Source organism: Zonotrichia albicollis, chromosome 20, assembly GCF_047830755.1.
Source record: "Zonotrichia albicollis isolate bZonAlb1 chromosome 20, bZonAlb1.hap1, whole genome shotgun sequence".
Lineage (NCBI taxonomy): Eukaryota > Metazoa > Chordata > Aves > Passeriformes > Passerellidae > Zonotrichia > Zonotrichia albicollis.
In genome coordinates, this window is record NC_133838.1 from 5,240,038 (window position 1) to 5,252,650 (window position 12,613).

Below are 12,613 nucleotides of genomic sequence, written 5' to 3' on the forward strand. Positions count from 1 at the left end.
AGCCGGCCAGGGTTATGCAAATCGCGCGGGGCATGCTGGGCACACCTCTTTCCTGAGGCAGCGCGGGGAGGAGAAGCGCTTTTGGCGGGAGCGCTATGGCGCGCACGCGCGCGCAGGCGAACTCGCTCCTGATTGGCGATGATGCGCGCGCGCGCAGGGGACTCGCTCCCCATTGGCAGCGGCGACGGCCGGAAGCGGAAGCGCTGCCGAGTGTCAGCGGGCGGCGGTGGCGGCGGGGCTTGGACTGCCCGCGGGTCATGGGGAGGTACGGAGGGCTCGAGGGGGCTGCGCGGACCGCCTGGGGATCCCACATCGGCTGTTGCCAATCCGGGAGGGAGCGCAGGAATGAGCGCCGAGTCGGTCCCGGTGGCGGTCGGTGACCTTCGCTCTGCCCCGCGACTCCCGGCGGGGACGTTCTGCACTGGGAGGGGGATTCGTTCCCATCCCGCTGTCTCCGTGGGATGTGCGCTTCAAGCTGGGGAAGTTCAGCCTAGAGAAGAGAAGGCCCCGGGGAGATTCTTAGAGCGCCTTCCAGCGCCGGAAGGGGCTCCAGGGGAGCTGAAGAGGAGCTTTGGACAAGGAGAGTGGTTTCCCACTGCCAGAGGGCAGGGATAGATGGGATACTCGGAAGGAATTCCTCCCTGTGAGGGTGATGGGGCCCTGGCTCAGGTTGACCCGGGAGACTGTGGCTGCTTCATCCCTGGAAGTGCCCAAGGCCAGGTTTGACGGGGCTTGTAGCCACTTTGGACAGTGGAAAGTGTCCCTGCCCCATGGCAGGGGATGGAATGAGATGACGTTAAAGTTTCTTCCCACCCAAACCATTCTGAGATTCTATGATTGTATTTAGATATTTGGTAAAATGCACTATGGTTAATGGAAGTGGGAGCCCCCTGAGCACTCCAGTGAATGTGCTCTTTGTCATTAACGTGGATTTTACTTACGGCTCTAATGCTGTGCTGTCGCAGAACTGAGCAATTTGTGGTGCTGATGGCAGCACCCAGAGCTCCTCTTGCCCTGGAGGGAGCTGCTGCTCTGAGGATGTGGGCTTACCTGCACATCAGCAGGTACCAGGATGCTCTGTTTCCTGGCAGAAAAAATGGATTTTGACCATATTTTTCTTCAGAATCCTGTGGGATGATGTTCTCTGCAGCAGGAACTCTGTGTGATCTTTTCTGACAATGCAATCTGTGGCACTGTAGTGAGGACAATTTGTGAAACTGTTTCCTCTAACCATCTTATATAGATTTGGTGATACAAAAAGTATCTGGTGTTTCTGTAGGAATAAGAGTTGTGTGGAAGAGGAGGATGCCAGAGTCGGTAATGCTGACTGGTGACATTCTGGGAAGGGTGTGGACTATGGTTTCTCTACTCACTGCGCTCACAGCAGTTGCTGATGTAATTAAAGATTAAGACACTCAGTTGTAGGTAAATGGGGCTGGCATGTGGGATTTGCCCTGTGGATCTGCTCCCCCCATTAGTTTTGTGTTCAGGGATCTTAGTAGCATGTGAAGGGTACAGTAAGATCTGAGAATAAAACAACAAAATGACTTTAGGCTGCTAAAGTGCTTCTGCCCAAGGATACTGGGGCTTTGTGTCCGAGGATTTTGGTGCTTCCTTCCCTGCATAGTGGGTAGGAGTTCTGCTCTGTGGATCTGTGAAGTGAGGCGTGGGGTGAACAGCCTGAGATCAACCCCAGCTAAAGCCAAGACTGAAGGTCCCTCTCGATCCCTCTCACTTCTCAGCCAGAAGTGCCAGCTGAGGGGTTTAGGGTGCCAGCGTAATGATTTTCCATTGTGAATTCAATTAAAATGGAGCTGGAAACTTGCTGAGGGCACTGCAGAAGGCTGTTAGGGACATAAATTCCCCTCAGAGGGCTCCATGTCTGCAGGTGCATGAGTGTGCATTGGAGTGAAGTACTTAAGCTTCTAAATTCTCTCATGTACTTTCTTGTGTGGATTTTGATATTAATTAATCCAAACTGACTAGGCTTGCTTTGATGAAGGGAAATGTCTATTTGTAGATCAGGGTGCAGTCACCTAAAGCTGGTTAAACAAACTCTTTTTGTGAGTTCAGCCTTAGTTTCTCAGCCATCTCTGGCCCTGCCATAGGGCCAGAGGCTTTGCCATAAAACCATTCCTTAAACTCTCTTTCCTGTGACAGACCCATCAATGCTGCCCACGGTGGTTGTGGTAGTGGAAGGTGCAGGGTTTGGATGAATTTCCTGTCATGGAGCACTGAAGACAGAGCAAAACTTCATTGAGCCTGAGGCTTAGTGCAGAAACAGAGGAGGTGCAATCAGTGTTCACCCCATGACCAACAACCTGAGTAACTTCAGCACCTGGAATATCTGTGTAACCACACAATCCACTTGTAGTTCACCATTGTGAGCTCTAAAAATCCCACTCCATTTCCTGCAGTCAATTGCCCAGTGTGGGCACACACATGTTCCTCCCCCTCTGAGGGCCAGATTGTGTTCTCAGAACCCAAAATGAACCAATGTTGTCAGTCCCACATGAAGGGGTCACTGCAGGCCAAGCTGTGAGTGTGATGCTGCCAAAAGCAAGGCCCCAGGGAGGCTGGGTCCTGCTTTCTCTCTGGGGCTCTGGATTGTGGGGATGAGGGTTTCCATGCTGCTGCAGCAGGAACAAACCATGTCCTGCAATTAAATCTGCTCTGAGTGGTCTGCTCTTTGTGGGAATTGGGTTCAGGAAGGCTGTGTGGGGTTGGATGTTGTGGAGTTCAGCTCAAGGGATGAATGGGTGGGTGGGTCAGTGCTGTCACCAGCATGCAGCCAATGTGATGCTGCAAAACTTAATTTTCTGTACACCAAGGAAAGGTTTTCTCTGCTACTAAGCATCACTTCTCCCTTCATGCTGTGAGCTCAGATTCCTGATCTATAAACTGCAGGCCCTGTCAGAACAGTGCAGTTTTCTTTGGACAAACACCTGTTCACCCTGCTGAATTCCTTCTGTTTGCTAACCATGGCTTTTCTCTCCCTTTCCAGTTGATTGGTTTGGATCCCCACAACCCCAAGAAGAAGCAGGACCTAGACAAGCTTTATGATCTAAAACCTAAAGCCCAACAGATTATGAACCAGTTTGGCCCTTCTGCCTTGATCAACCTCTCCAACTTCTCCTCGATCAAGCCAGAACCAGCCAGCACCCCCCCCCAGAGCTCCATGGCCAACAGCACTACCGTGGCAAAGATGCCAGGAGCACCCAGTGGAGGAGGGCGGCTCAGTCCTGAAAGCAACCAGGTAATTCCATCCCGAGTTTGGGACAGCAGGGATGATGCTCGGGCATCACAAGTATCACAGATTTGTCTGTGGCTTTTTTTGCCTTCTTTAAATCACCAGCAGAAATATAATGTTTATTAAACTTACTCCGTTACTGAGTGAACAAAACTTCCTCACAGAGTTCCTCTCTCCCAGGTGCTTCCTGGCTGGATGGGGTTTGGATGCTGTAGGTGTAGAGCCTTTTCCAGTCTTAGGAAAGTGTATATTGGAGTGTGACAGAGGAAGTTATTTTTAAGTGGGGTTTAGATGGGAAAAATATGGGGAGAAGTGGGTGGTGAGGTGCTGGTTGCCCAGAGAAGCTGTGACTGCCCCATCCCTGAGAGTGTCCAAGGCCAGGTTGCATGAGGCTTGGAGCTGCCTGGGATAGTGGAAGGTGTTCCTGCCCATGGCAGGGGGTGGAATGGGATGAGCTTTAAGATCCCTTCCAACCCAGCCTGCCACAGGAGCCTTTAATGTGCATAAAACAAACTGCTGCCCAGGGAATGTCCCAGCATTGCTCCCTGATGGCTTTGCTGGCACCCAGACTGTTAGGAAGTGCACTAAACCCCATAAAACATAAAACCCCATAAAAGATAAAACAGCCACAGCAGTGAAGGAATGAGGAAGGGCAGGAATTTCCCATGTATCTGGTTGACCAGACCAGGCTGACACCTTCCATCCATATCTTTTAAGACTCGGCATCCTGTTGTTCAGCCCAGTGTGGTTTCTGCTCCTGCCACGTCTGACTGCCCTGGAATAACCCAGCACTCCCACAACTCTGTTTTCCACGTGAAGCACTAAAGCTGATAAGTGCTAGAGTGATGGAAATGCTTCCCTCATGCCCTAGGCACAACTTTAGTCACTGATTCGCTGATTGCACTTGCTGTCTGCTTCTTAACACTTGTAGGTTTGCCTTTCTACTCCTTGTCAGCTGCATTTTCATGCTGGAAACATTTATTCTTGCTGCTGCACTCCAGTTGCTGTCCAGAGCAACTGCTGGTGCTTGAAAATGACTCCTTAACACCTGATATTTCTTATCTCTACCATTCCTGAGCTGATAGACTGTGTCAGCAGTGTGACTCGGCCCTGGGGGCATGGGGGGGGAGGTGGTTGTGGTTGTGGCTGTGCTCCACGGGCAGCTTCTTTGCAGGAGCAGGGCAGTAAATCCTTCCTCTCCTCCCACATGCTCAGGTTTTAACCAAGAAGAAATTGCAAGACCTGGTGCGTGAGGTGGATCCGAACGAGCAGCTGGATGAAGATGTGGAAGAAGTAGGTTCCAGCCCGTGGAAGGGACTGCAGGAAGAGTTAATTTGTAATTTGTCACAGATCAGTGGCCATTTATCCAAGGAGGGAGCATTTAGTTCATGTAACACTTGTTTTCCCATGCAGCCTTCAGCCATCCCTGGTTTTCTGCATCTCAGTCCCAAAAAGGCTTTTAAAACAGCAATTGCAGCAAACACCTATGAAATCCACTCCTTTGAGTGGAATTTTGCACACCACAATATAAGAAAGATCTAAAGCTATCAGAGGGCTCCCAAAGGAGACTCTGAAGATGGGGAAGAATCAGGAGGGACCATAAGAGGAGTGGCTGAGGGCTCTTGGTGTGTTCAGCTGGAGCAAAGGAGATTGAGGGCAGAGCTCCGTGGGGACTGCAGCTCCAACCTCTGCTCCCCGTGGCAGGGACAGGAGCCAGGGAATGGCTGGAGCAGGGTCAGGCTGGAGATCAGGGAAAGGTTCTTCCCCCAGAGGGTGCAGGGCCCTGACCATGCTCCCCAGGCAGCCAGACTTAAAGAGCATTTGGACAATGCTTTCAGGCACAGGATGGAGATTGCTGGGGTGACCTGTGCAGGGCCAGGAGCTGGCCTGGATGATCCTTGCAGGTCTCTCCCAATTCAGGACATTCTGTAATTCTAAATATCAGCTTCTGAGGGCTTGTTTTCATCTTCCCACATAATTTCAACTGCTCAGTGCTGACCAGACTGATTGTTGCCCTTGTTCTACCACAGATGCTGCTACAGATCGCTGACGACTTCATTGAGAGTGTGGTGACAGCCGCCTGCCAGCTTGCACGGCACCGCAAGTCCAACACTCTGGAAGTCAAAGATGTCCAGTTGCACCTTGGTGAGTGACTCTTACCTGGTTTTTTCCCTTCTACCCCCAGCTCTCAGCTCCTCCTGGAGTCAGGGCACAGTTGCAGTGCTGTGGTGGAAGCCTGTGAGTAGATAATGCATCCCTGCCTGTGGCAAGGGGTTGGAACTGGATGAGCTTTAATGTCTCTTCCAACTGAAACCATTCTGTGACTTTCAGAGCGCCAGTGGAACATGTGGATCCCGGGCTTTGGTTCTGAAGAAATCAGGCCCTACAAAAAAGCCTGCACTACAGAAGCTCACAAACAGGTAAGGCGCCCTCACAACACCAGGAATCACATGGAAGGCTGATGTGAGGATGGAGGTCATGGCCTCCTGGCACTGTGAATTTGTGGCCTCTTCCAAGTTGTTCAGACTAGAAATGACTTCCAGAGCCTCCTGACCTGTTTATGCAGCAGGCTGAGGTTGCTGTGTCTCCTCAGCTATGTTGGCTTTGCCCAAAGAGAAGCAGCAGCTCTTGGTGCTGAGGAGCTTAGGAGGGTTAAAACCAACTGGGAGCTGCACGCAGGCGCTTCTCAGCTGCCCCTGGCAACTCCATCTCTGTGCAAAGGAACACCCTTAATTTTGCTTTTAAACTGCATTGAACCATTGGTTTTTAAGCCGTGGTCAGAGCCTAGAAGGAGCTGCCCTGCAGTGGGTTCATGAGTGATGCTGCAGCTCCCACTGGGCAGAGAGGGGGGCCTTGAGATGGGCTTTAATTCCACTGCCCCAAGTTGCCAAGTGGAGAAGCACAGATACTTCCTTCTCCTCTTCAGCCTGGAGCCCCATTAAGATTCAAACAGACCCGTAAGACCAGTGTGGAAGCAAGTCAGACCACGTCCTGGGAGCGCCTGGGATGCCTTGTTTCTGCTGTGGGTGGTTGTGCAGTCTCCCACTCTGAGCTGCTCAGCTTCCCATGGTTTTCCCTCTTTTGTTGCAGAGAATGGCACTGATCCGCAAAACTACCAAGAAATAGCCCTCTGGACAGAGCTGGAGACACCACCAGTGCAGTTTGGGATACCTGCTGCTCCACTGAAGCCTCCATGATGTCACCTGTGGGATATTTTTTTAATGCTTTACAGAGAAGCATCTATTTTTTATTAACAGTGCAGCAATATCTTGACTTGATGAGGAGACCTGCCAAAAACATTCTACGCCCTCTTCTCGTTCCTCCTCAAAGTGTGACATATCTCAAACAGACTTTTATTTGTGACTTGAAAGTGGTTTATTGTACAAGTGATTATCCAAGGGACAGAGCATTTGATCGTGTGTGGGACAGTATTAGAAGCGTCTGTAGAGGTTTTTGTTTCCTCCTTCTTGCCCCTACCTGCTCCAGTACTTTGTAATGTCAGTGTTTATATAAATACTTGCATTTGTTTTACATGAATAAAGAAATTATTCTAAGCTGCTGGTATAGGCTTGTGCTCTTCAGGCAGCATTGCAGAGGGATGGCAGGGGGAGGGGTCTCTGTTACCTCAGCTCTGTGTGTGTTGCTGTTCTGTGGGAGATCTCCTGAGAGTTTGCAGGGAGCAGAATCGTGGAATATCCTGAGCTGGAAAAGATCCCCAAGGATTATTGAGTCCAGCTCCTGGCCTGCCCAGGACACCCCACCAATCCCACCCTATGCCTGAGAGCACTGTCCAACGCTCTCTGAAGCTGTGACAGCCTTGGGGCTGTGCCTATTCCCTGGGGAGCCTGGTCATTGCCCGAGCACCCTCTGTGGGAAGAACTGTTTCCTAATATGCAATCTATGCCTCCCCTGACACAGCTTCAGCTGTTCCCTCAGGTCCTGTCTGGTCACAGGGAGCAGAGACTGGAGGTGTCACTTGGGAGGAGCTGCACGTGCTGCTGAGTCTCCCCTGTTTCCTCCAGGGTGAACAAACCAAGTGCCCTCAGCTGCTCTTCCAGAGGTTTCCTCCCCTCCAGACCTTTCTAGACCACAAGAATTTGGCCAGTCCCTTCCCTGCCAGTCAGGATGGCGGGGTCATTTCCCTCCTGACCTCCAACCCATTGCTGGGATATTAGCACTGTTGGGAGGGGGATGCTGTGACAAAGCAGGAAGTCAGAGTCCCCCTGATTCTGTTTGTGCCTGGACATTGGAAAGGCCACATGCCCTTGGCTGTTCCCGCTGCTCTGCTCAGACTTCAGAGGAGCTGCAGGGGCTGTTGTGGGGATGCAGGAGCTGATAGCAGTGCAAACCCCTGCATGACAGGAAGGCTCAGGAAGGCTTCTGCAGCCCCAGGCAGAGCTGGGCTCATCCTCCTTGTCCAGCTCTCTGGAGGCTCCCGGTACCTGCAGGGGAAACCAGGGGGGGTGAAGTGATCCCATGACCATCTTGGTGTCACTCCTCATGTCGCTGTGGGATGAGGAGCCTGGGGAGCTCCTTTCTGCAACCTTGTAGAGAAGGTTTTTTTCAAATTATATTGTATGAAGATTAACCCGGAAGGGAAAGTGGGCATTTCCTCAGAATGGTATGTGGTTATTTTTGCTTTGGGCTCAACTAGGCATGTACTCAGCCGGAGTGGCAGATACATCATCTGAGTTCCACGATAAATTTGTCACTTTTAATTCTATTTGGAAAGACTTAAAGATTTAGGGCTTTATGGCAGGGATCTCAGTCAGTACAAGAGAGCATAGGGGAAAGGGTAACATTGACCTCTGCAAGACTGTGGGCTTCCACCTGGGGACTTCACGCTTCCAACGCGCTTCCAATGGCACCCGTGCCTGAGCCCAGCATGTCCCTGCCTTGCCAGTGTCCTCAGCTCTAGCACGAGCATCTCTTCCGCTTCTCCTCCTTCTCCTGTGCCTGAGCCTTGGGCAGCACTGGCAGTGGGATGCTGCTCTTCACCCCGTCCCACGCCTCAGTGGCCACCAACTGCCCCGTCTGCAGCGCTTGGTAAATGGCAACTGTCAGCATCTGAAAGGCCTGGACTACATTGGAAGCATCTTTGGCTGAGGTCTCCACATACTGGACACCCAGTGAGGCTGCCAACTTCTCCGCCTCCCTCTGGCCCACCCGGCGCTGCCCAGCCAGGTCACTCTTGTGCCCCACCAGCAGGAAGACCATGCGGAAGGGTTGGATGGTGTCAGTCACCTCCTGGTGCCATTGCCGGATGCTCTCAAAGGATGTGCGGTTGGTGATGTCGAAAAGCAGCATCCCCCCGGCTGAGTTGCGGTAGTAGGAGCGAGTCACAGACCTGGGGTGGGGACACCGAGAGCAGGGGAGTGAGTGGCCCCTGGGGTTTCCTGTGGCACCTCGGGCAGCATGTTCCCTGCCTACAGAGTGGCCCTGTCTAGGACCTGCTCCTGCAAGTAGCACCCATCTTGCATTCAAAGCACCATGAGAGGGGTGAGAATCAGCCTTTTGCTGTGTCAATAAGGACTCCAGGGGCAGCTCTGTCTGTTCTCAGCCACCATAGCTCATCTGTCTCCTGCAGCCACAGCCCCCAAGTGCCCCTGTGCCTGCAGCCATGTCCCCAGGGCTCCACCATCCCTGCTGTCATGGTCCTGGAACTCTTCTGTCCCTGCTGCCATGTTCCCAGTATTTTCCCATCTCTGCTGCAACAGTCCTGGAACTTTCCCATTCCTGCATACCCAGATCTGCCACTCTCATCCCCTGCAGCCAACATCTCCCAAGCTTTCCTGTTCCCAGGAGCTGCCTGGCTGGTGGAGACAGCCCCACAAGGAGGTGTAAGGCTCCTAGCAGCTGAGGAAGAAGCTTTGCCCAGCCCTCAGTGGGTTCCCAGCTGCTCGCCAGTCCTTCTGCAGCTGGTGTGGCAAGGGGGCTCTTGAGGGAGTACTGTACCCCCTTTAGAGCTGGAGCAAGGGCTTACAAGGCAGTCCCAAGGGCTCCTTTCCCTTGGCTTTTGACATGGTGGTTCCTCACCCAAACGGACAAGTGGGAACACAGCCACATCAACAGCCTCCTTGGGCTTGGAATCACAACACTCCACCCCAAATCTGGATGGGGACACCCATCTCCACCACCCCTCCTGACCCCATGGACCCACCTGAACCTCTCCTGCCCGGCTGTGTCCCAGAACTGCAGCTTCACTTGCAGCCCTGGCTCCAGCTCCACGAACTGGACGTAGAAGTCCACCCCCACAGTCTGGTTGACAGTGTCCAGGAAGGCACCTTCGGTGTAGCGCCGCAGCAGTGAGGATTTCCCCACTGTCGAGTCCCCCAGCATGATTACTCGGAACTGGTACTGCCACCGTGGCTCCATCGGTGCTTCTGCCGCCTGCCAGGACCTGCCGCCCCCGCACCAGGAGCGTGTTCAGGCAGGCAGGGAGCTCCTCCACCCAGGAGGCGTTCCCAGTACCATTGGTGCCGTGTGGCCCCTTTGGAGCCCCTTTGTCCCCTTTACTTTGGCTCTATCCAGCAGGAACTACTCAGGGGTGCCTGCTCCCATTTTCCCATGGACAGGACACCCTGAAAAGTGTCCCAGACAAGGGGAGCTGTTGCCCCACCAGTGATGCCCCCCAAAGCAGACAATCCCCCATGCCATGGATTGAGTGCTGTGCCCCTGCCTGGGATTAAGTGCTTGGCACAGCCTTTATTTAATGTGAAAAAGCGTTAAGTTTATTAAAAATACTCCTACAGCAGAATACTATTTTTTTCAGAGCCCCCAAATTAAGGTTTGAAATAAACCCAAGCCCAGGTGGGAGACTGAACCCTCATGGGTCACCCAAGGGCTGCAGGTGCTGGGTGGAGAGAGAAGCATCCCCACAACTGGGGGTCCCACGTCCCCCTATCCCCATCAGCACTGGCAGCGCTTGTGGGGCTTCCTCCCTGCCAGGGGCTGGCGGTGACTCTGGCTGGGGATGAGCCTGATGCCATGACATCCCTGGTGTGGGGCAAGGATCCCCTGGCCCAGTGCCTGCTGGATACCTCCAGCCAGTGTCTGGAAGGCCAACTCCACGTTGAGGTTGCTGTGGGCCGAGGTCTCCACGAAGGCCATGCCCAGAGTGGCGGCGAGGTGTCCAGCTTCCTCTGCTGACACAGCTCGCTCATCCACCAGGTCACACTTGTGTCCCACCAGGACAAAGGCAGGCAGCTCGTCCCCCGCAGCCTCGTGATACCACTCAGGAACGTGTTCAAAAGATGCTCGGTTGGTGAGGTCAAACACCAGCAGCACCCCCGCCGCACTCCGGTAGAAGGACTTGGTGATGGATCTGAGCATACCCAGCAGGTTTTCAAAGGATACTGGGAAGCTCTAACACCAACAACCCTAGGATGGGGCTTGGGAGATTTTTGGGTGACAGATCAGACTTCAGGAGTGGAAAAGGGAGACCTGTCTTGGGCATTTACACTGCCATTTTCTTTTCGGCATCCCTCTCCCCAGACTGGGGGGCTCCGGAGGAGATCTGCGGGGTTTTCAGGGACTCTGTGGTACTGTTTATCCCTGCAAAAGCCCCAGATCTGTGGGGATGGGGCAGCACTGAACAGAAATAGGGCATCACCAGAGCCAACCCTCCGGTCCCCAAAAGGTTCCCAGGGATGGGGGGGGCCTGGGAGCCCAGCTCCAGCCACAGCACTTTGGTCTTCAGCCCTTCATGCCCCATTTGAGCCTCTCACATTCCCAGGTGGTCCTGGCTCCAGCCTGATGCAATCAGGAAAGAAACCACCAGCCCCACCCCACCACCAGCACACAGCAACAAGCACCTGGCCCTGCTCCCTTGGCTGCTCCCCTGAACAACTACAGTGTCACTGCAAGCTCAGCACAAGGCATCACTGGCCCCTAAAGAATCACCATCCCAGTGAGCCATTGCTGTCTGTCCCTTCACACCCAGCTGGGGATTTACAAACACCCCAGAGTGGGAAGATGACTCGGTTGGCATGCTGGGGTCCCCATGCCCGCCTCACCTGAACTGCTCCTGGCCAGCCGTGTCCCAGAGCTGCAGCTTGGCCTTGCCGGTGGGTGGCATCGGGATAGTCCGGCTGTAGAATTCGACGCCGACGGTGGGGCGTGGCCTGGCTGCCCCACCAGGACCCCCAGCCGGCCCACGAGTGAAGCAGCGCAGCAGGGAGGACTTGCCCACCGCTGCATCTCCCAGCACGATGACACGGAACTGGAAGTGTCCCCCGGGCTCAGGATCCTGGGGGAAATCCGTCACTGTCTCCATGGCTGAGCTGACTCGATCCCGACCCACCGTGCTCGTGCTGTGCTAACAGCGACAGACAGGTCTCCACCCTTGTCCCCACCCCACCGCGGGACAAGGACGGCTCCGGCCCCGCAGTCACCCGGACAGACAAACAAACTGTCCCAGGGAGGGAGCAGCTGCCAGTTCTGTCCTCATCCTTCCTGGTAACACTGAGGAAAGAAGTTTAAGTTTTCTTCTCAGGTATACAAACAAAAAAGGCTTTGGAGCTGCTGCATAGTTCTTTTAACCACTTAAGAAAACCACTGAATTTATTTACTTGCCTTTTTTATTCCCTTGTTTTTAAAACGATTTTTATCCATTTACCTGTTTCCCAACCACCAAACTCCAAATCACAAACCCTAGCAATAGCCCAGCATTTCAAACCTTGGCAGCAGCACAGCTTCAGCTCTGATTACATTGGCATTTAGTCTCCATTTGCTGTGGCCAGGACGTTTAGTGTGGCCACATGCCAGCTCTGGATGCCCACCTCTACTGGCAGTCTCTTATGTCTCCACTGCCTGGCTTTGGTGACAACAGGGACAACCAGGCAGTGAGTGCAGACCCCCTGCTGTCCCCAGGAGCCAAGATCCTGAGAAATGCTCCACAGGGAAGGGGCTCTCAAGACCTGCAGGTAGGAGACTAGAGGAGTCAGAGGCACCAGCCCAATTATTTCAGGACAAACATTTACCTCAGGTTCAGGGACTTTGTCACAGCCCAGCCACCCAGGGACAGAAATAAGAGTGGCTCCAACTCAGAGGCTGCAGCTCCCCACTACCAATTTTTCTCCATGGTGAGAAAACAGGCAGCCAGAATCACCAACTCTCCAGCTGAGGGTGCTGGAACATTCCGAGGTTGCAATGAGCTGCTCTAGCCCCTCCATGAAGGCCCACGGTGTTTCTGCATTCCAGGGACCCCTGTGGGGGACATCCCACCGGCAGGTGCTACAGCAAGCACAGGAACTTGTGTCTGAGCACCGGTGAACTCCACTGGAAGGGGATCCTCAGGCTCCACGGCTCAGAGCCAGCCCAGCCTCACCCCATCCCAATGCAACTCAAACACTGGAGACACCA

The 12,613-nt window shown here is 53.6% G+C and overlaps 3 protein-coding genes across 3 annotated transcripts; 1 reads left to right on the forward strand and 2 right to left on the reverse strand.

Moving 5' to 3' along the window:
• Positions 1-121: 121 nt before the first annotated feature.
• On the forward strand, positions 122-6,804 carry TAF12 (TATA-box binding protein associated factor 12). The gene is made up of 6 exons (XM_005494156.4): positions 122-265; positions 3,005-3,256; positions 4,466-4,543; positions 5,281-5,395; positions 5,582-5,670; positions 6,341-6,804. The coding sequence occupies exons 2-6, from the start codon at positions 3,089-3,091 to the stop codon at positions 6,374-6,376; spliced, it is 486 nt and encodes a 161-aa protein (XP_005494213.1). The 5' UTR covers positions 122-265; positions 3,005-3,088; the 3' UTR covers positions 6,377-6,804.
• Positions 6,461-9,784, reverse strand: LOC102060655 (ras-related protein Rab-39B-like). The gene is made up of 2 exons (XM_005494157.3): positions 9,411-9,784; positions 6,461-8,597 (listed from the first exon to the last, which is right to left on the reverse strand). Exons 1-2 carry the CDS (start codon positions 9,623-9,625, stop codon positions 8,165-8,167), a joined length of 648 nt encoding a protein of 215 aa, XP_005494214.2. The 5' UTR covers positions 9,626-9,784; the 3' UTR covers positions 6,461-8,164.
• Positions 9,785-9,968: 184 nt separating this feature from the next.
• LOC102063384 (ras-related protein Rab-42) lies at positions 9,969-12,477 on the reverse strand. Its single transcript, XM_005494174.3, has 2 exons — positions 11,266-12,477; positions 9,969-10,574 (listed from the first exon to the last, which is right to left on the reverse strand). The coding sequence occupies exons 1-2, from the start codon at positions 11,523-11,525 to the stop codon at positions 10,160-10,162; spliced, it is 675 nt and encodes a 224-aa protein (XP_005494231.2). The 5' UTR covers positions 11,526-12,477; the 3' UTR covers positions 9,969-10,159.
• Between the last annotated feature and the right edge of the window lie 136 nt (positions 12,478-12,613).